Raw genomic sequence first — 22457 nt, 5'->3', positions numbered from 1 at the left:
CTCTTGAGAAATCTGTATGCAGGTCAGGAAGCAACAGTTAGAACTGGACATGGAACAACAGACTGGTTCCAAATAGGAAAAGGAGTACATCAAGGCTGTATATTGTCACCCTGCTTATTTAACTTCTATGCAGAGTACATCATGAGAAACGCTGGGCTGGAGGAAACACAGGCTGGAATCAAGATTGCTGGGAGAAATATCAATAACCTCAGATATGCAGATGACACCACCCTTATGGCAGAAAGTGAAGAGGAGCTAAAAGCCTCTTGATGAAAGTGAGTGGAGAGCGAAAATGTTGGCTTAAAGCTCAACATTCAGAAAACAAAGATCATGGCATCCGGTCCCACCACTTCATGGGAAATAGACGGGGAAACAGTCGAAACAGTGTCAGACTTTATTTTTTGGGGCTCCAAAATCACTGCAGATGGTGACTGCAGCCATGAAATTAAAAGACACTTACTCCTTGGAATAAAAGTTATGACCAACCTAGATAGTATATTCAAAAGCAGAGACATTACTTTGCCGACTAAGGTCCATCTAGTCAAGGCTATGGTTTTTCCTGTGGTCATGTATGGATGTGAGAGTTGGACTGTGAAGAAGGCTGAGCGCCGAAGAATTGATGCTTTTGAACTGTGGTGTTGGAGAAGACTCTTGAGAGTCCCTTGGACTGCAAGGAGATCCAGCCAGTCAATTCTGAAGGAGATCAACCCAGGAATTTCTTTGGAAGGAATGATGCTAAAGCTGAAGCTCCAGTACTTTGGCCACCTCATGAGAAGAGTTGACTCATTGGAAAAGACTCTGATGCTGGGAGGGATTGGGGGCAGGAGGAGAAGGGGATGACCGAGTATCAGATAGCTGGATGGCATCATGGACTCGATGGACGTAAGTCTGAGTGAACTCCGGGAAATGGTGATGGACAGGGAGGCCTGGCGTGCTGCGATTCATGGGGTCGCAAAGAGTTGTACATGACTGAGCGACTGAACTGATGTGTTATTCTGATGCTTTTGTGACTTGCTTTTTTTGCATTCACCGTGCTATTTCTGAGATTCCATCTGTGTTGATGTACAAGTTCATTCATTTTCACTGCTTGAAGTATTTTGTTGAATGAAAGTACCATAATTATCTGTTCTCCTGCTGATGGACATTTAGTTGTTACCAGTTTTTGCAATTAACAATGTGAATATTGATGTTCTTTTACAGTTCTCCTTGTGCACACATGTGAGAGATTCCCAAGAGCACCTACATATGAATGACATTGCTGGATTGAAAGGTATATGAATCTTCAGCTTTACTAAATATTGCCCAATTGTCTCCAGAAGTAGAATCCATTTGGATGCCCACCTTAACTGATTAAACTCTCATTTTTCTGCACTCTTGCCAACAGTAAGTGTTGTCAGGCTTTTTCGTTTGTTAGTTTGATGAGTAATATATAGCTCATTGTTATTTTCAATTTCTCTGATTACTGGTGAGGTTGGACATCTTATTTTATTTTGTTAGCATTACAGGTATTTTTTTTTTTAGTACTTGTGTATTATGGCTGAAAGTTATATGCAAAGTTGAAAGCATGAAGTAGTTGCTGCTAATTAGAAATGTACCATAATTTTATTTTTAAAACATTGGCAACTTTGGAGATTTTTTGGAGGAAATTATTTGGGGTGAATTTTTTTTAATAGTATATTATATATTAGATCATGAAATTTGGAATTAAATTGGTGCTTGAATCCTGGCTCCATGGTTTATGACCTTGGGCATTTAGTGCAATGAATTTTACCTCATCTTAAAATAAGTATCATTTGGTAATAAAGTATGGTTTGGTAATAGAATTAAATCTGATAACATTAACACTGGCATGTAGGACTATTACATAGTTTAGGGTGAAATAAACATATTCAAATTAAACAATAGTGTGGACAATGGGTGATAGTATGCATGCTAAGTTGCTTCAGTTGTGTCCAGCTCTTTGCAGTCCTGTGGATTCTAGCCCACCAGGTTGCTCTTCCATGGCATTTTCTAGGTAAGGATACTAGAGTGGGTTACCATGCCCTCCTCCAGGGGATCTTCCCAACCCATGGATGGAACCCTGAGTCTCTTTCGTCTCTTACATTGTCAGGTGGATTTTTTATCACTAGCACCACCTGGGAAGCCTGGGTAATACTATGACGCATGTTTAAATCAGTTCTGAAATCTGGCAGCATTTGTGAAATGAAAATGCAGCCTGATAGTTGATGCTAATGTCAGTGAACTTCCTCTCAGGGCCAAATGAGATTGGTGGTGTAGCACACCAGAGCAGAAACGTGTGCAGCCCCACTTCTCCACATACACCCACACTCTTGCGTCGGTGTTCATCTTCTGTACCTTGTCAGTTTTCTACCTGTCAGAACATCAGGGACTGTGGTAAAGCTGTCCAGGATCACAGTGGGTAGGTGGGAGCGACCTTGACACCCTTTGGTTGTCCTGGAATCTGGTCTGGTTCTAGGAATTCTGTCGTTAACTGTGCAGTGTGGGAGAGATGGGCTGGGTGCCTGAGAGCTGATGGAGGAAATGCAGGCTGGTGGATAGTTATGAGTTGATGTTATTATCCCTTGCCACAGGAATTTCTGCACATGGCTTCCGAAGATGTGACCATTACAGTTCGCCTCATTCGTTCATTTGAGCATCGCAATTTCAGACCTGTAGTATATCATGGAGTTCATTTGGACCAAACTGTGAAGGATTTTATAGTATTTCTAAAGCAAGGTATGAGATGTCTCAGCCACTTGGCTTTATTAGTGTTTTAAAAAAGAGTAGTTGAGTATTAGAGTGATAGTAACCTTTTAAAAGCACTTTGAAAGATACCAATCTGTGTTCTAAGCCAGGTGTGAGGCTTGCTCTTGCTCTGGGCCTTGGTATCAGCAGCAGTATTCTCTCCAAGGCTTATTTAACAACATGTGTGCCTTCCTCAGGGATTGTCACTAGCATGTTAGACTTCTCCTTTTTTTTTTTTTAATTAAAAAACATTTAAGATCTACGATTCCTCATGACAAATGGCTTTATGTATTTGGAGGCTAGTTAACAAGAGAAGGTAGTGTTACCTGGCTGAGCACACAGAGGGCATCCTGGGGAGCATGACAGGAAGGTAGCAGACCTCTATCTGTCCAGCCAGGAGATCACGAGAGCATCTGGTCGTTGTGGGCACAGAGTGATGACCAGCCTCACTGGTGTAGTGTATCATTTCAAGCTCAGCATACAGCAGGTGTAAATGTAGTCTTCATTTGGCTAGGTCCTTGGTGGGTTTCTATCCTCTGGTCTTAATTACAGAAGTGTTCCAGTCATCAACATTTGATGAAACATCTAGAATAAGCTTTTATTGCTTTAATTGAATTGCGATTTATATATGGTATAATGTACAGGTCTTAGTGCACATTTCTGTGAATTTTGGCAGATGTAGCACTTTATATCTAACTTAATTTTTTCAACTGACATAATTTGAGACAAAGAAGTTGCCAGAACTCCTGTTCACACAGGTTCCCCAAATGTCACCATTTTGTTACATTTGTTTTTCTCTCTCCTCCTCCCCAGTTCCTTTCTTACTCTTCCACTTCATTTTTCTCTTTGAACCATTTAGAAGTATGTTGCAGACATTATTCCCTTTTACCTGTAAACATTTCAGGGTGTATTTTCCAAAAATAGGGAATTTGCTTATATAACTGTAGTTATAGTAATGAAAATCAGACTTAACATTGAAACAATGCTATCAACTAATTTATAGACCTTACTGAGATTTTACCTGTCCCAGTAAGGTCTTTCTGAACAAAAGAAAATCTGAAGACATATGTTAGTTCAGTTTCTTTAATCTGAATTAATTTCTTCATCCAGGAGTTTTTTTGTTGTTGATTTTAATTATTTTTTTTGAAGGATAATTGCTTTACAGAATTTTGTTGTTTTCTGTCAAACCTCAACATGAGTCAGCCGTAGCTATACATATATCCCCTCCCTTTTGAACTTCCCTCCCATCTCTCACCCCATCCCACCCTCTCTAGATTGATACAGAGCCCCTGTTTGAGTTTCCTGAGCCATACAGCAAATAGATGATTGGCTATCTGTTTTACATATGGTAATATAAGTTTCCATGTTGCTCTTTCCACACATCTGATCCTCTCCTCCCCTCTCCCTATGTCCATAAGTCTATTCTCTATGTCTGTTTCTCCATTGCCTGTAAATAAATTCTTCAGTACCATTTTTCTAGATTCCATATATATGCATTAGAATACAATATTTAACTTTCTCTTTCTGACTCACTTCAATCTGTATAATAGGTTCTAGGTTCATCCACCTCATCAGAACTGACTTAAATGCATTCCTCTTTAGGGCTGAGTCATATTCCATTGTGTATATGCACCACACCTTCTTTATGCCTTCATCTGTTGATGGACATCTAGGTTGCTTTCATGTTCTAGCTATTGTAAATAGTGCTACAGTGAACAACGGGATACATGTGTCTTTTTCAGTTTTGGTTTCCTCAGGATATATGCCTAGATGTGGGATTGCTGGGTCATAGGGTGGTTTTATTCCTAGTTTTTTAAGGAATCTCCATACCGTTTTCCATAGTGGCTCTATCAATTTACATTCCCACCAGCAATGCAAGAGCATTCCCTTTTCTCCACACCCACTCCAGCATTTATTGTTTGTAGACTTTTTGATGATGGCCATTCTGACTGATGTGAGGTGATATCTCATTGTAGTTTTGATTTACATTTCTCTAATAATGCGTGATGTTGAGCATCTTTTCATGTGTTTGTTAGCCATCTGTATGTCTTCTTTGGAGAAATGTCTGTTTAGGTCTTTTCCCCACTTTTTGATAGGGTTGTTTGTTTTTCTGGCATTGAGTTTTGTGTGAGCTGCTTGTATATTTTGGAAATTAATCCTTTATCAGTTGTTTGATTTGTTATTACTTTCTCCCATTCTGAGGGTTGTCTTTTCACCTTGCTTATAGTTTCCTTTGCTGTGCAAAAGCTTTTAAGTTTAATCAGGTCCCACTTGTTTACTTTTGTTTTTATTTCCATTACTCTAGGAGGTGAGTCATAGAGGATCTTGCTTTGATTTATGTCATCGAGTGTTCTGCCTATGTTTTCCCCTTAGAGTTTTATAGTTTCTGGTCTTACATTTAGGTCTTTAATCCATTTTGAGTTTATCTTTGTGTGTGGTGTTAGGAAGTGTTCTAATTTCATTCTTTTACATGCAGCTGTCCAGTTTTCTCAGCACCATTTATTGAAGAGGCTGTCTTTGCCCTATTGTATATTTGCCTCTTTTGTCAAAAATAATGTACCCATAGGTGCATGGGTTTATTTCTGGGCTTTCAATCTTGTTCCATTACTCATTCTATGAGGCCACCATCACCCTGATGCCAAAACCAGACAAAGAAAACACGCAAAAGGAAAACTATAGGCCAATATCACTGATGAACACAGATGCAAAAATCCTCAACAAAATTTTAGCAGATAGAATTCAGCAAGACATCAGAAAGCTCATACACCATGATCAAGTTGGGTTTATTCCAGGAATGCAAGGATTCTTCAATATATGCAAATCAATCAGTGTGATACACCATATTAACAAATTGAAAGATAGAAACCATATGATCATCTCAATAGATGCAGAAAAAGCTTTTGACAAAATTCAGCACCTATTTATGACTAAAACTCTTCAAAAAATGGGCATAGAAGTACCCTGCCTCAACATAGTAAAGACCATATATGATAAGCCTATAGCCAACATTATTCTCAATGGGGAAAAACTGAAAGCATTAACCCTAAGATCAGGAACAAGACAAGGTGTCCACTTTCACCATTATTATTCAACATAGTTCTGGAAGTGCTAGCTAGAGCAGTCATCGAAGAAAAAGAAAGAAAAGGAATCCAGATCAGAAAAGAAGTAGAGCTCTCATTGTTTGCAGATAACATGATATTGTACATAGAAAACCCTAAAGATAGTATCAGAAAAATACTAGAGCTAGTCAGTGAATTTAGCAAAGTTGCAGGATACAAAATCAATACACAGAAATCACTTGCATTTCTATATACTAATGAAAGGTTGTTGTTGAATCACGATGCCGGGATTCTTGGCCCCCGGAGGAGAAGAATTCAATCCAGGGCCAGAGACGAGGCTTGATTGCTCAGAGCTTTTGTGTAATAAAGTTTTATTAAAGTATAAAGGAGATAGGGAAAGCTTCTGACATAGGCATCAGAAGGGGGTACCCGCTTGTTAGTGTTAGCAATGAAGTTATATGCTCTCCAATGAATCCAAAGAATGTCTGGAGGTTGTAAAGACCTCACCAGACCTACTCCCATAATTTACCTTTTAAGATAAAAAAAGTTTGTCCTTTCTTCCTCCTTGAGAATTCCAGACCCCTCTCTCCTTGGGGACCCCTAGACTTTTTATCAACCTGCCTAGGAAATGACTCTGTCATTCCCCCCTTTTCTTTTAGGAGAATTATGTTGCCTAGGGAAAAGGGGCGTCGTTCTTGTTCCATAACTGCTTTCAAGCTGAGAAGGGGCATTGTCCCTAAATTGGCGAGGCAACATATTCTCCTAATCCTCATATTGAGGATATCTGATCCAGGGGCCCCAAATAGTAGTTGGAGGAAGGTGTAGCAGTAGCAGGAGTTTGAGCAACCATTTGTAACTTAAAAGCTTTCATGCGGCTGGAAACAAATCCAGTTATACAATACAGATGTAAGGCAGCATAGTCATTAAAACAAGGTAAAATCAAAATTAAAAGTCACATTATGTCCATAGTTAAAATGCAACGTGTTGCACCAGTCCATTTTAGGGTTGGCAGATGTCATCAGATGAAGAAGAGGCATCGCATGTGATTGTTGAAGGTATTCACAGACTTGGAGAAAGTCCTTTCCTTGAAGTGGAGATGTCCACCACGGGAAGCCTTCCACTGATGAAGAGAATCTTTATAACCTCCTTAGCCTGTTCACCACGACAGAGAAAAGCCTCAATCCATCCAGTAAAAGTATCTACCCAAACTTGTAAGCAAGAATATCCATTAGCTTTTGGCATATGAGTAAAATCAATTTCCCAGTCCTCTCCAGGATACTTCCCACTTCGTTGTACAATATATAGCAGTTAAAAGTCTCTCGATCTCCCTGAAATGCTTAATAGCTTCTCCTGTTGCCGTTTTAAACTGTCTTTCTTTCCATATTGCAGCATGAGCATGTAAAATCAAATAAGCATACTTAGAACCCGTGTAGATATTTACCTGCTGCCCTCTGCTTAACTCTAGAGCTTGGGTCAGAGCCACAAGCTCCGCTAACTGAGCACTGGTTCCCTGGGGGAGAGATTTTGCTTCCAAAACCTGTTCAGCAGTCACCACGGCATAACCTGCTTTACGCTTTCCATCCCGAACAAAAGAACTGCCATCTGTAAATATTTCCATGTCAGGATTGTCTAATGGGGTATCCATTAGATCTTCCCGAGCTGCATAGTTTAAAGTTAGGAATTGAGAATAATCGTGATCAGGTGTTTCATTTTCCTTCTTAGGAAGGAAAGTGGCAGGATTTAAATTTCACAAACTTTAAACTTAGTTACTGGTCCTTCCAACAACAATGACTGGTATTTAAGAAGCCTACTGTCTGTCATCTAAATATTAACCTTAGAATTTAAGATTCCACTCACATCATGAGAAGTCAGTACAGTAAGGTTTCGTCCATTAATTATTTTTAAAGCTTCAGGTGCTAATAAAGCCACTGCCCCAATTACTGTTAGGCAGTGGGGCCACCCACGTGAAGGTGAAGGTGAAGTCGCTCAGTTGTGTCCGACTCTTTCTGACCCCGTGGACTAGCACCTACCAAGCTCCTCCGTCCGTGGGATTCTCCAGGCAAGAATACTGGAGTGGGTTGCCATTTCCTTCTCCAGGGGATCTTCCCGACCCAGGGATTGAACCCAGGTCTCCCGCATTGGAGGCAGACGCTTTAACCTCTGAGCCACCAGGGAAGCCCAACCACATGAAATTACATCTGATTCTCTGCTTAGATAAGCAATAGGTTGCTGGTGAGGCCCTCAGGGTTGTGTCAAAACTCCCAAGGCCATACCTTTTCTTTCAGTGACAAACAAATTAAATTCTGACCCTGTGGGCAAGCTCAGAGCTGGAGCTTGCAGGAGAGCAGTCTGAAGAACCTTAAAAGCCTTTTGAGTTTCTGGAGACCAAACCAGTTTGTCAGTTTGGGCCTGCTGAGTTTCAGCTATAAGTTTATATAAAGGCCGGGCAAGTTCCCCATAACCCAGAATCCAAATGCAGTAACGTGTGATTCCCAAAAATCCTCTCAATTGTCTTAAAGTCATAGGTAGGGGATGATTAAGTATAGGTTTAATTCTCTCAGGGCCTATGGCCCTAGTCCCTTCTGATATGATTAGGCCCAGATAGCCATATTGTTGACAAAGCTGAGCCTTTTCTCTGATGCCTTGTAACCACAGCCTGCCAGGAAGTTTAAGAAATCTTCTGAAGCTTGAGAATAAGCTTCCTCTGTCTCAGCACAGAGCAAAATATCATCTACATATTGTAACACCACCACCTCAGAGCTATTAAAGTTTTGTAGATCCCGTGACAAACTGTCCAAATAAGTGAGGACTGTCACGAAATCCCTGGGGCAAAACTGTTCAGGTTAACTGAGAAGCTAGCTGGGTAGGGTCTTCAAAGGCAAATAGAAATTGACTTTCCTCCGCCAAAGGCACTGAATAGAAGGCATCTTTTAAATCAATTACTGAGAAATATTTGGCTCGTTCAGGAATTTCAGACAATAGAGTATAAGGATTAGGCACCACGGGGTGTAAAGGAACTACAGCCTCATTTATTACACGTAAATCTTGAACTAGTCTCCATTTACCATTCGATTTCTTTATACCCAAAACAGGAGTGTTCCAAGGACTGTTACAGGGAATTAATAGTCCCTGTTCCTTTAAATTTTCGAGGATGGGTTTTAACCCTTCCTTAACCTCAGGTTTCAGTGGATACTGCTTCTTATGTGGAAATAAGTGCAGGTCTTTGAGCTTGACAACTATAGGAATAGCATTTTGTGCTCGACCCACAGATTTTCCATCAGCCCATACTCTAGGATTTACATTTTGTTCAACTAAAGGGAGAGAAAGGGAGGGCTCTGTATTCATGAAAACAGAGGCATGGACCTTGCTCAGTATATCCCTCCCCAAAAGGGGTGAGGGAGATTCTGGCACAGTCAGATACTCGTGTAAAAATAGCACAGAATCCCAGTTGCAAGATAAAGAATAATTGAAATAATACCTTTTGGCTCGTCCAGACAGTCCCATTATGGAAGTGGATCGGGAAGAATGTGGGCCAGGGGCTTCAGTAAGCACAGAGTAAGTTGCCCCATTATCTAAAAGGAAATCGATGGATTGGCCCCCCACAATTATTAATACCTGGGTTCCTCAGGTATAATTAGGTATAATTAGGACGGGAGCTTGTGTGGGGACCCCTGGGCACCTTCAGTCCTGATTGTCTTGAGAGTCTGACCCTGGAGTGTGGTCCTTTGCAGACATGAAGCCAGGGGTGGGGGTGGGGGGGGGGGTGGAGGGGGGCAGCTTAGATGCCTGAGGGCAATCCCACTTGAGATGCCCCTCCTTTCCACAGTAATAGCAAACCCATCCCTTTTCACCTGGGTCCCTCTGGGCATTTTTCTCTGGCTGTTTAAGAACGTTTTTCATAGCCATTGCTAAAGCTTCCATCTTTTCCTTGATGTTCTTTTTTTTGCCTTTCTTTCTTTTCCTCATATTCCCTACCATAATAGACCATCTGAGCCAGTTGTAACAGAGTATCTAAAGACTGATTTGGTCCATACGCCCGTTTTTGTAGCTTATGGCAGATATCTGGAGCCGACTGAGTGAGAAATCTATCTTTTAATATCACTTTTCCTTCTTCACTTTCAGGATCAATCTCAATGAATCTGCGAAGGGCTTCTCTTAGTCTATCTAGGAATTTACCAGGAGCTTCCTTCTCCTCCTGTTCTATGTCTGCCAATTTGCTATAGTTTAAAGGCTTAGAACGTGCCTGCCTGAGTCCTTCAAGAATGCATCTGACAAAATGACTCTGATCCCATCTTCCTTTAGCTGAGTTGTAGTCCCAGTCTGGTTCTATAGTTGGGACCGCCTGATTCCCAGTGGGGAGGGCCGCTATCTTGTCTGCTATCTCGTCCTCCCTCTTCCCTACTGATTCATTACCAAGCCATTCATCTCCATAAGCAACTGCTTTTCCCAAAACTCGAGTCTTTGAGTCAGGAGTCAGCATTTGTCCCAAGATATACATCACATCCTTCCAAGTAAGGTCATAAAGCAGAGTAACACCTTTAAAAGCTCTAATATATTTTTCTGGGTCCTCTAAATAGTCTCCCAGATCCTCCTTGATTCTTTGTATTTCTTGATAAGAAAAAGGCTTATTAACTCTCATAGACTGATTATTTCTCCCGGTGGGTGTTTCATGAAGAGGAAACAGCTTGTGTGGCTGTTCCTGTCTCTCTGGCTGCTCTGCACATATGATCCCAGGGATAGATTGGAGAAACCTGTTTTTCTTTTTCTCTTTGTCTCCTGTCTTCCATCTCATCTCTAACTTCGATGGTCTGAATTTCTACTGAAACCAGAGTAGTCTGAGGTCCTACTGAGACAGGAGTTGTTTGGACCTCCACGTGGGCAGTTTGAATCTCAGTTTGGATTTCCACTGAGACAAAGGCAACCCTTCTAAGGGGGGGTTCTCTGGTTTTCAGTTTGCTCAGCTTGGAGCCCTGGGTATGGGGGCAAAGTAGGAGGACAGGAGGGAGCTGAAGGTTTCACGCCCAAATCTATACCCTTAGGACATAAGTCTGGCATATTTCACAGAGAGAAAAAGGGCAACACACGTGCTGCTTCTACCCACTTCCCTTGTTCCTTGCAGAACCGGTCTAATTGTAAAACAGTATTATGCTCAAGAGACCCTCCAACTGGTCACCTTTCGCCGTCCTCCAGTGGATACCGTGGCCATGCAGTATCGCATAGGAAGACCAGGTGTGTCTTCTTTAAGCCCTGGGGATCAAATCTATCCCAGTTTTTCAAAGGAGTGAGGCTGAAATTGTTAGCTCCCATTTGTAAGAGAGAAAAAAGTGACCAGCACCATTTTTCTACCAGAGGCATCCCTCGTTGCTCAAGATGGGGGTGTAGACAGACTTTGCACCAAAAGCTTTTCCTTCCTGGTCAGACTTAGTCTGTCCCTTACCGACACAGGCACCGTCTTCAACCCTCCCGGTTCTACCACAGAGATGGGGTGGAGATGTACCAGGGGTAGACCTGATAGCATCTCTACCTGATGTCCAGCTCTTCACGTTTAACCTTGCTTGCCTCTGATGCCACCCGGGGTGCAGTCAGAGTAACCTTCCGGAATGCCTCCCAAGCTAAGACTGCTGGGGGAAACATTCATCACCTGAGTGCCTGTGTACGACCCTGAGTATATTCCTGACCAATAAGACCAATACGAACATAAAGCTGAGATGTTCTTTTCAAGCATCACCACACCAGTATGAGAGCCTCCTCTGGTCCACTAAGAGCCAGCATTACCAAAGGAAAAAACCCATTGCAGTCCCAATCTGAGTAACCTTAAACCTCAGAGATGTTCTTGGAGCTAGAGCTCCATCTAGTTTCTGAACTTCTGATTCCTAGGCGAGGCTAGGTGCTTTGTTAACTACCAATCCAAGTTTGGGACCTAAGCCACAGTACACAGTAACAGTATAGATCACAAGTCCTTTGAAAGTCTAAGATCTGATAGATTAGGTTAGTACTTCTAATTCCCAAGGAGTTATGAAATGATCAAAGAGACCGAAAAAAGTTTGACCGAGAAAGGAGAGTTTGGTCCACACGCTTTGCCCATTTCTGGTTGGTTCCCAAAGGAGACATGGGGTGCCTCTTGGCATTGGCAGGTCGGTATAAACCCCCGACAGGTTTCTGCCATAAGTCCTATGAGATCACCGTGGAACCACAGAGCAGGGCTCCTTACTTGCTTCATGCAGGGAATGTCATTCATTCACACAAGCACACCATAGAGTTAGTAAAGCACAGCAGAAAACGTGTTTGTTAAGAGAACAAAGAACTAGAGCTCCAAGCATCCTTACCTTGTCCTGAAGGATCCCAGACGAGCCCCCAAGATGAAAGGTTGTTGTTGAATCATGACGCCGGGATTCTTGGCCCTCGGAGGAGAAGAATTCAATCCGGGGCCAGAGGTGAGGCTTGATTGCTCAGAGCTTTTGTGTAATAAAGTTTTATTAAAGTATAAAGGAGATAGGGAAAGCTTCTGACATAGGCATCAGAAGGGGGCAGAAAGAGTATCCGCTTGTTAGTGTTAGCAATGAAGTTATATGCTCTCCAATGAATCCAAAGAATGTCTGGAGGTTGTAAAGACCTCACCAGACCTACTCCCATAATTTACATTTTAAGATAACAGAAATAGCCAGAAGGTTTAATCCAGAGGCTGTCCTCAGGCAGAATACATTATTGTTATATAATCCTTGTAAAGAGTAGGTATACTCCCATAATTTACAGAATTAGCCAGTTCAGTTCAGTCGCTCTGTCTTGTCTGACTCTTTGCGACCCCATGAATCACAGCACACCAGGCCTCCCTGTCCATCACCAACTCCCGGAGTTCACTCAGACTCACGTCCATCGAGTCAGTGATGCCATCCAGCCATCTCATCCTTTGTCGTCCCCTTCTCCTCCTGTCCCCAATCCCTCCCAGCATCAAAGTCTTTCCCAATGAGTGAACTCTTCGCGTGAGATGGCCAAAGTACTGGAGTTTCAGCTTTAGCATTATTCCTTCCAAAGAAATCTCAGGGCTGATCTCCTTTAGAGTGGACTGGTTGGATCTCTTTGCAGGCCAAGGGACTCTCAAGAGTCTTCTCCAACACCACAGTTCAAAAGCATCAATTCTTCGGCGCTCAGCCTTCTTCACAGTCCAACTCTCACATCCATACATGACCACTGGAAAAACCATAGCCTTGACTAGACGGACCTTAGTCGGCAAAGTAATGTCCCTGCTTTTGAATATGCTATCTAGGTCAAAGGCTTTGGCATAGTCAATAAAGCAGAAGTAGATGTTTTTCTGGAACTCTCTTGCTTTTTCCATGATCCAGCGGATGTTGGCAATTTGATCTCCAGTTCCTCTGCCTTTTCTAAAACCATCTTGAATATCAGGAGTTCACGGTTCACATATTGCTGAAGCCTGGCTTGGAGAATTTTGAGCATTACTTTACTAGCATGTGAGATGAGTGCAATCGTGTGGTAGTTTGAGCATTCTTTGGTATTGCCTTTCTTTGGAATTGGAATGAAAACTGACCTTTTCCAGTCCTGTGGCCACTGCTGAGTTTTCCAAATTTGTTGGCATATTGAGTGCAGCACTTTCACAGCATCATCTTTCAGGATTTGAAATAGCTCAACTGGAATTCCATCACCTCCACTAGCTTTGTTCCTAGTGATGCTTTCTAAGGCCCACTTGACTTTACATCCCAGGATGTCTGGCTCTAGATGCGTGATCACACCGTTTTGATTATCCGGGTCATGAAGATCTTTTTTGTACAGTTCTTCTATGTACTCTTGCCACCTCTTCTTAATATCTTCTGCTTCTATTATGTCCATACCATTTCTGTCCTTTATTGAGCCCAGCTTTGCATGAAATGTTCCCTTGGTATCTCTAATTTTCTTGAAGAGATCTCTAGTCTTTCCCATTCTGTTGTTTGCCTCTATTTCTTTGCACTGATCACTGAGGAAGGCTTTCTTATCTCTTCTTGCTATTCTTTGGAACTCTGCATTCAGATGCTTATATCTTTCCTTTTCTCCTTTGCTTTTTGCTTCTCTTCTGTTCACAGCTATTGGTAAGGCCTCCCCAGACAGCCATTTTGCTTTTTTGCATTTCTTTTCCATGGGGATGGTCTTGATCCCTGTCTCCTGTACAGTGTCACGAACCTCCGTCCATAGTTCATCAGGCACTCTATCTATCAGATCTAGGCCCTTAACTCTATTTCTGACTTCCACTGTATAATCATAAGGGATTTGATTTAGGTCATACCTGAATGATCTAGCGGTTTTCCCTACTTTCTTCAATTTGAGTCTGAATTTGGCAATAAGGAGTTCATGATCTGAGCCACAGTCAGCTCCTGGTCTTGTTTTTTCTGACTGTATAGAGCTTCTCCATCTTTGCCTGCAAAGAGTATAATCAGTCTGATTTCGGTGTTGACTATCTGGTGATGTCCATGTATAGAGTCTTCTCTTGTGTTGTTGGAAGAGGGTGTTTGCTATGACCAGTGCATTTTCTTGGCAAAACTCTATTAGCCTTTGCCCTGCTTCATTCTGCATTCCAAGGCCAAATTTGCCTGTTACTCCAGGTGTTTCTTTTTTTTTTTTTTTTTTTTTTAGTATATGTGCTGCCGAAGCGAGCACTCCAGGTGTTTCTTGACTTCCTACTTTTGCATTCCAGTCCCCTATAATGAAAAGGACATCTTTTTGGGGTGTTAGTTCTAAAAGGTCTTGTAGGTCTTCATAGAACCATTCAACTTCAGCTTCTTTAGCATTACTGGTTGGGGCATAGACTTAGATTACCATGATATTGAATGGTTTGCCTTGGAGACGAACAGAGATCATTCTGTCATTTTTGAAACTGCATCCAAGACTGCATTTCAGACTCTTTTGTTGACCATGATAGCTATTCCATTTCTTCTGAGGGATTCCTGCCTGCAGTAGTAGATATAATGGTCATCTGAGTTAAATTCACCCATTCCAGTCCATTTTAGTTCGCTGATTCCTAGAATGTCGACATTCACCCTTGCCATCTCTTGTTTGACCACTTCCAATTTGCCTTGATTCATGGACCTGACATTCCAGGTTCCTATGCAATATTGCTCTTTACAACATCGGACCTTGCTTCTGTCACCAGTCACATCCACAGCTGTGTATGGTTTTTGCTTTGACTCCATCCCTTCATTCTTTCTAGAGTTATTTCTCCATTGATCTCCAGTAGCATATTGGGCACCTACTGACCTGGGGAGTTCCTCTTTCAGTATCCTATCATTTTGCCTTTTCATACTGTTCATGGGGTTCTCAAGGCAAGAATACTGAAGGGAATGGTTTGCCATTCCTTTCTCCAGTGGACCACATTCTGTCAGACCTCTCCACCATGACCCGCTCGTCTTGAGTTACCCCACAGGCATGGCTTAGTTTCATTTAGTTAGACAAGGCTGTGGTCCTAGTGTGATTAGATTGACTAGTTTTCTGTGAGTATGGTTTCAGTGTGTCTGCCCTCTGATGCTCTCTTGCAACACCTACCATCTCACTTGGGTTTCTCTTTCCTTGGGTGTGGGGTATCTCTTCACAGCTGCTCCAGCAAAGTGCAGCCACTGCTCCTTACCTTGGATGAGGGGTGTCTCCTCACTGCCGCCCTTCCTGTCCTTCAATGTGGGATGGCTCCTCTAGGCCCTCCTGCATCCAGGCAGCCACCGCTCCTTGGATGTGGGGTTGCTCCTCCTGGCCACTGCCCCTGGCCTCGGGCATGGGGTTGCTCTTCCCGGCCACTGCCCCTGGCCTTGGGCACCAGGTGGCTCCTCTTGCCACTGCCCCTGACCTCGGACGTGGGGTGGCTCCTCTCGGGCACCGCCTCTGGCCTCGGACGCGGGGTAGCTCCTCTCGGACATCGCCCCTGACCTTGGAACGCGGGGTAGCTCCTCTCGGCCGTTCCTGCGCCGTCGCAGCCTGGCACTCTTGGCTTCTGTCCCTGACCTCGGACGTGGGGTAGCTCCTCTCAGCCACACTTAGTGCACCGGCTGGTCGCAGCTGCCTGTGGTCAGTACGCCGGCCGGTCGCAGCTGCCTGCGCAGAATTAGCCAGAAGGTTTAATCCAGAGACTGTCCTCAGGCAGAATACATTGTTGCTATATAATCCTAAAGAATGTAGAGAAGGAAAAAGAGTTTGTCCTTTCTTCCTCCTTGAGAATTCCAGACCCTTCTCTCCTTGGGGACCCCTAGACTTCTTATCAACCTGCCTAGGAAATGACTCTCTCACTAACAATGAAAAATCAGAAAGAGAAATTAAGGAATCAATCCCACTCACCATTGAAACAAAAAGAATGAAATATCTAGGAATAAACTTACCTAAGGAGACAGAAGAACTGTACATAGAAAATTATAAGACAGTAGTGAAAGAAATCAAAGATGACATAAACATATGGAGAGATATTCCATGTTCCTGGGTAGAAAGAATCAATATTGTGAAAATGACTATACTACCAAATGCAATCTACAGATTCAGTGCGATCCCGATCAAATACCAATGACATTTTTTCACAGAACTAGAACAGAAAATTTCACAATTCATATGGAAACACAAAAGACCTTGAACAGCCAAATCAGTCTTAAGAAGAATGGAGCTGGAGGTTTCAACCTTCTTGACTTCAGATTATACAACAAAGCTACAGTCATCAGGACAGTATGGTACTGGCACAAAAACAGAGATATAGACCAATGGAGCAAGATAGAAAACCCAGAAATAAACCCATTTGGGATTCTTTTATTGTGTTTCATAACACTGGCAATTTTGAATAGTACAGGCTAGTTTTTTTGTAGAATGCTTCCCTCAGGTGGGGTTTTCCAGTGTTTTCTCTATTAGATTTAGGTTATGCTTTTGGCAGAGAACATTGAAATGATGCTGACTTTCAGTGCATTTACACCAAGACAAACATGCTGTCAAATGGCCACATTGCTGACAATGGTGACTTCAATCAGTTGGTTAAGGCACAATCAGATTGATTATATTCTTTGCAGCCAAAGATGGAGAAGCTCTATACAGTCAGAAAAAACAAGACCAGGAGCTGACTGTGACTCAGATCATGAACTCCTTATTGCTGAATTCAGACTTAAATTGAAGAAAGTAGGGAAAACCACTAGACCATTCAGGTATGACCTAAATCAAATCCCTTATGATTATACAGTGGAAGTCAGAAATAGATTTAAGGGACTAGATATAATAGATAGAGTGCCTGATGAACTATGGATGGAGGTTCGTGACATTGTACAGGAGACAGGGATCAAGACCATCCCCATGGAAAAGAAACGCAAAAAAGCAAAATGGCTGTCTGGGGAGGCCTTACCAATAGCTGTGAACAGAAGAGAAGCAAAAAGCAAAGGAGAAAAGGAAAGATATAAGCATCTGAATGCAGAGTTCCAAAGAATAGCAAGAAGAGATAAGAAAGCCTTCCTCAGTGATCAGTGCAAAGAAATAGAGGCAAACAACAGAATGGGAAAGACTAGAGATCTCTTCAAGAAAATTAGAGATACCAAGGGAACAAATATTTCATGCAAAGCTGGGCTCAATAAAGGACAGAAATGGTATGGACATAATAGAAGCAGAAGATATTAAGAAGAGGTGGCAAGAGTACATAGAAGAACTGTACAAAAAAGATCTTCATGACCCAGATAATCATGATGGTGTGATCACTCACCTAGAGCCAGACATCCTGGAATGTGAAGTCAGGTGGGCCTTAGAAAGCATCACTAGGAACAAAGCTAGTGGAGGTGATGGAATTCCAGTTGAGCTATTTCAAATCCTGAAAGATGATGCTGTGAAAGTGCTGCACTCAATATGGCAGCAAATTTGGAAAACTCAGCAGTGGCCACAGGACTGGGAAAGGTCAGTTTTCATTCCAATTCCAAAGAAAGGCAATACCAAAGAATGCTCAAACTACCGCACGATTGCACTCATCTCACATGCTAGTAAAGTAATGCTCAAAATTCTCCAAGCCAGGCTTCAGCAATATGTGAACCGTGAACTTCCAAATGTTCAAACTGGATTTAGAAAAGGCAGAGGAACCAAATTACCAACATCCGCTGAACCATTGAAAAAGCAAGAGAGTTCCAGAAAAACATCTACTTTTGCTTTATTGAGTGTGCTAAAGCCTTTGACTGTGTGGATCACAAGAAACTGTGGAAAATTCTGAAAGAGCTGGGGTTACCAGAACACCTGACCTGCCTCTTGAAAAACCTGTATGCAGGTCAGGAAGCAACAGGTGGAACAGACTGGTTCCAAATAGGAAAAGGAGTACGTCAAGGCTGTATATTGTCACCCTGCTTATTTAACTTATATGCAGAGTACATCATGAGAAATGCTGGGCTGGAGGAAGCACAAGTTTGAATCAAGATTGCCGTGAGAAATATCAATAACCTCAGATATGCAGATGACACCACCCTTATGGCAGAAAGTGAAGAAGAACTAAAGAGCCTGTTGATAAAAGTGAAAGAGGAGAGTGAAAAAGTTGGCTTAAAGCTCAACATTCAGAAAACTAAGATCATGCCCATCACTTCATGGGAAATAGATGGGGAAACAATGGAAACAGTGTCAGACTTTATTTTTTGGGGCTCCAAAATCACTGCAGATGGTGAATGCAGCCATGAAATTAAAAGATGCTTACTCCTTGGAAGGAAAGTTATGGCCCACCTGGACAGCATATTAAAAAACAGACATTACTTTGCCAACAAAGGTCCGTCTAGTCAAGGGTATGGTTTTTCCAGTAGTTGTGTATGGATGTGAGAGTTGGACTATAAAGAAAGCCGAACACCGAAGAATTGATGCTTTGCACTGTGGTGTTGGAGAAGAGTCTTGAGAGTCCCTTAGACTGCAAGGAGATCCCACCAGTCCATCCTAAAGGAGATCAATCCTGGGTGTTCATTGGAAGGACTGATGTTGAAGCTGAAACTTCAATACTTTGGCCACCTGATGCAAATAGCTGACTTATTCAAAAAGACCCTGATGCTGGGAAGGATTGAGGGAGGAGGCGAAGGGAACGACCGAGGATGAGATGGTTGGATGGCATCACTGGCTCAATGGACATGTTTGAGTAAATTCTGGGAGCTGGTGATGGGCTGGGAGGCCTGGCATGCTGCAGTCTATGTGGTCACAAAGAGTCGGACACGACTGAGTGACTGAACTGAACTGAAGGTGATAGCTGCCAGGTTTCTCTACTGTAAATTTTGATTGTACTTGAAAAGTAACTTGTTAGGGATACATTCTGAACTACGTGAATGTCCTTTACTTCCCAATCTTTCATCCACTAGTTTGATGATTCTTGCCTGAATCAGTTATGATGTTCAGCAAACGATGATTCTTCTTATTCCATCATTCCTTTTACATATATTAGTTGTTTTTCTACAGTAAGGAAGAGCTTTTTATCCTACCCCCCATTCCTGCTCCTGCCCCATTTATTTAATCTTCGGTTTATATCATTGTGCAGTCAAGGATACTTACTTTATTCAGAGGATTATAATTCTTTATTTTTATTTTATTCTGATGGTCTAATAATCCTCATTTTGGCTGGGGGTAGCCAAAAACACTGTTCAAAATTGCCAATGAAAGACAATAAAAGAGTCCTGAATGAAGAAATTAATTCAGATGAAAGGAGCTGAACTAATGTTATGTCCTTGGATTTTCTTATGTTACAGAAAGAAAGGACAAAGCTCCATGTCCTTTTAACATGTCCACATCCTTCTTTGAGCACTTCCTTACTTTTTGATCTAAGATGTTCCAGATGTGTCCTGTTCTTTCTCTACCCCAGTCTTGGGATCAGTCATTTCTCTGAGGAGCTGTGATTCCATTACTGGAGAATGTTATTGGGAAACCACAAACTTGGTTTATATGTGTGCAATATAAATGTACATAGTTAACTTTTAAAAATGTAGTGAATTCTTGACATTTTGCTTCCTGATTGACTTTGTAATATTTCTAAACTCTTCTCCCTTTTTTTTTTTTTCCATCTAATTCAAGTGGTTTTACTGCTCAGTGTTACTTGCCTAAGAAGTAAGCATGGTGTTTTAACTCATAGAGAAGACAGGCTAGTCACTCTACTTGTTAGGGGGAGACTGAGAGTTGGTACTAAGATATTGCCAATTACAGAGTGTCCTGTTTTTGAAAGGCTATCACCAAAAGTATATTCAGATTTTGAAAGAAAAACAAATCCCTACTTTTTTTATTTTAAAATCTTTGTGTGTATTATGGGTTACAGTGTTTCTTAGTACAGTAAGTGCTCTGCTTGGTACAGTGCAGAATAGATCCTCTGAAGCCCTTGAGAACAAGATGTCTTCAGGCTGCTCCAGTGCCAAGGGAAGATGTATTCTCCCCAGTGTCACTGTGTTCTTTTCCTTCCCAAGTACCGCAGAATTGCTCCCCATTAGAGCAGTGGTGTGGATCACTGCAAACACTCAGCACAGCCTACTCACATCTTTCACCTGTTACTTGTTTCTATTAATATTGTGCATGTGGGAAATGTGTTCCACTGATTAAAAGGTAAACTTTGGGCTTCAGGCCTTTCTGAGCTGTGTGTTCTGTGCCTGCCTTTGTCCTCTAATTTGAGGTACAGTGGAACTCTGCAAAGTTAGTGAATTTACCTTTTATGAATTGTGTACATAACAAAGACCAAATAGCTTATTACTGAGGGATGTTTGAACTAATTTGTGCTAAGAGCTTTACGTAGATTTTTCTCATTTCATCCTCACAGTATCCTTCTAAATTAGGAACTGTTATTATCTCCATTTCGCAGATGAAGAAACTAAAGAACAGAGAGAGAAGTTGAGAAGCTTGCCTGAGATTACATGGCAAAAACAAGGCAAAGCTGCAATCCAGCCCTTGCAGTTTACCTATACAATCATGTGCTCCTAAACAGTACACTCAGTTGCCTCTTTATTCTTCTCTATTACTTTACTTGTTTAAAATAGAATCTCTGAAATAAATGGATTTGCTTAGAGTCAAAAGACTCTTTGAATTTAGTTCATCATGCTCTACTGTTTTATTTTTAGTGGAAGTATAGTTGATTTACTGTGTTTCAGGTGTATAACAAACAGATTCACACACATATTCTTTTTCAGATTCTTTTCCATTATAGATTAGTACATTGAATATAGTTAGCTCCCTGTGCTATACAGTAGTCCTTGTTGTTTAAATGTTATACATAGTAGTGTGTATCTGTTAATTTCAAATTTCTAATTTATCCTTCCCACCCTTTCCCCTTTGATAACCATAATTTTATTTTCTATGTCTGTGAGTCTATTTTTGTCTTATAAAAAAGTTCATTTGTATTATTATTTTAGATTCCACAGATAAGTAATGTCATATAATATTTGTCCTTCTGTGTCTGACTTAACTTCATTTAGTATGATAATATCTAGGTTCATCCATATTGTTGCAAATGGCACTACTTTGTTCTTTTATGTGGCTGAGTGATATTCCATTGTATGTGTATACCACATCTTCTTTATCCATTCCTCTGACGATGGACATTTAGGTTGCTTCCATGTCTTGGTTTTGTAAATAGTGCTTCTGTGAACATTTCAGTTAAGACTTTTTGTCTTTTTTGCACATGTGCCCAGGAGTGGGATTCCAAGATCACATGGTAACTCTGGTTTTAGTTTTTTAAGGAGTTTCCATCCTGCTCTCCATAGTGACTGCACCAATTTATATTCCCACCAACAGTGTAGGAGGGTCCTGTTTTCTCCACACACTCTCCAGCATTTATTATTTGTAGACTTTTAAAAATATTTCACTTATATATTTATTTGGCTGCAACAGGTCTTAGTCTCTGGGCATGTGGGGTCTAGTTCCCTAACCAGGGATTGAAGCCAGGCGCCCTGTACGGGGCACACAGAGTCTTGACCGCTGGACACCGGGGGAGTCACCTATTTGCAGACTTTTAGGGTGGCCATTCTGACTGGCCTGAGGTCTGGTCTGATCTCATTATAGTTTTGACTTGCATTTATCTAATAATTAGCGATGTTGAGCATCTTTTCATGTGCCTGTTGGCCTTGCTTTAACATTTTGAACACTGAAAGCTGGAAGGATGCTTGACATCGTGGCATAGAGAATCTTGTATAGAAACTGAATGTTGATTGTGGTGAATGACTTTTGGGGGTTATTTTAGATGCCTTCTTGCCTTTCCAGCCGTCCTTTTGATAAATCACTTTTGCCATCCATAGCTTAACGTGGTCTCTTCCCATAATTGTCTTTTTCTCCCTCAACCAAGCAACTTTGGTTAAATTGGATTGATTCTGCCTTGAGAATCATTGAACCACTATATCATGCCATTAAAATCTAAAGTTGTGTAAATAGAACAAATAAGTGTAGTGGATGTAAACTAGCATTTATGAAGTGAAGTCACTCAGTCATGTCTGACTCTTTGTGACCCCATGGACGGTAGCCCACCAGGCTCCTCCATCCATGGAATTTTCTAGGCAAGAATACTGGAATGGGTTGCCATTTCCTTCTCCAGGGGATTTTCCCAACCTGGGGACTGAACCCAGATCTTCCGCATTGCAGGCAGTTGCTTTACCATCTGAGCCACCAGGGTGTAAATATAATAATACATGATTGTATCCATGTATAAGCATATAAATATAATAAAACAAATCTATTATTAACATA

General features: G+C 41.6%; 1 protein-coding gene across 7 annotated transcripts in view; it reads left to right on the top strand.

Annotated features, from left to right (window-relative positions):
• C2H2orf76 (chromosome 2 C2orf76 homolog) overlaps window positions 1-22457 on the top strand; it is a 115272-nt gene that overhangs the window by 60452 nt on the left and 32363 nt on the right. For 4 of the 7 annotated variants that reach the window (XM_060411179.1, XM_060411178.1, XM_027965033.2 and 1 more), the window contains 2 exons: window positions 1201-1270; window positions 2592-2736. In XM_060411179.1, coding sequence (XP_060267162.1) covers window positions 2604-2736 — 133 coding nt within the window. In that variant the 5' untranslated portion in view covers window positions 1201-1270; window positions 2592-2603. Of the gene's footprint in view, window positions 1-1200; window positions 5890-22457 lie in introns of those variants that run through there. The other 3 variants (XM_060411177.1, XM_060411176.1, XM_060411175.1) reach the window with 3 other exon arrangements.

Source organism: Ovis aries, chromosome 2 (assembly GCF_016772045.2).
Source record: "Ovis aries strain OAR_USU_Benz2616 breed Rambouillet chromosome 2, ARS-UI_Ramb_v3.0, whole genome shotgun sequence".
Classification (NCBI taxonomy): domain Eukaryota; kingdom Metazoa; phylum Chordata; class Mammalia; order Artiodactyla; family Bovidae; genus Ovis; species Ovis aries.
Note: the sequence above shows the minus strand (reverse complement) of the source record. Positions and strands in the feature narration are given on the sequence as shown.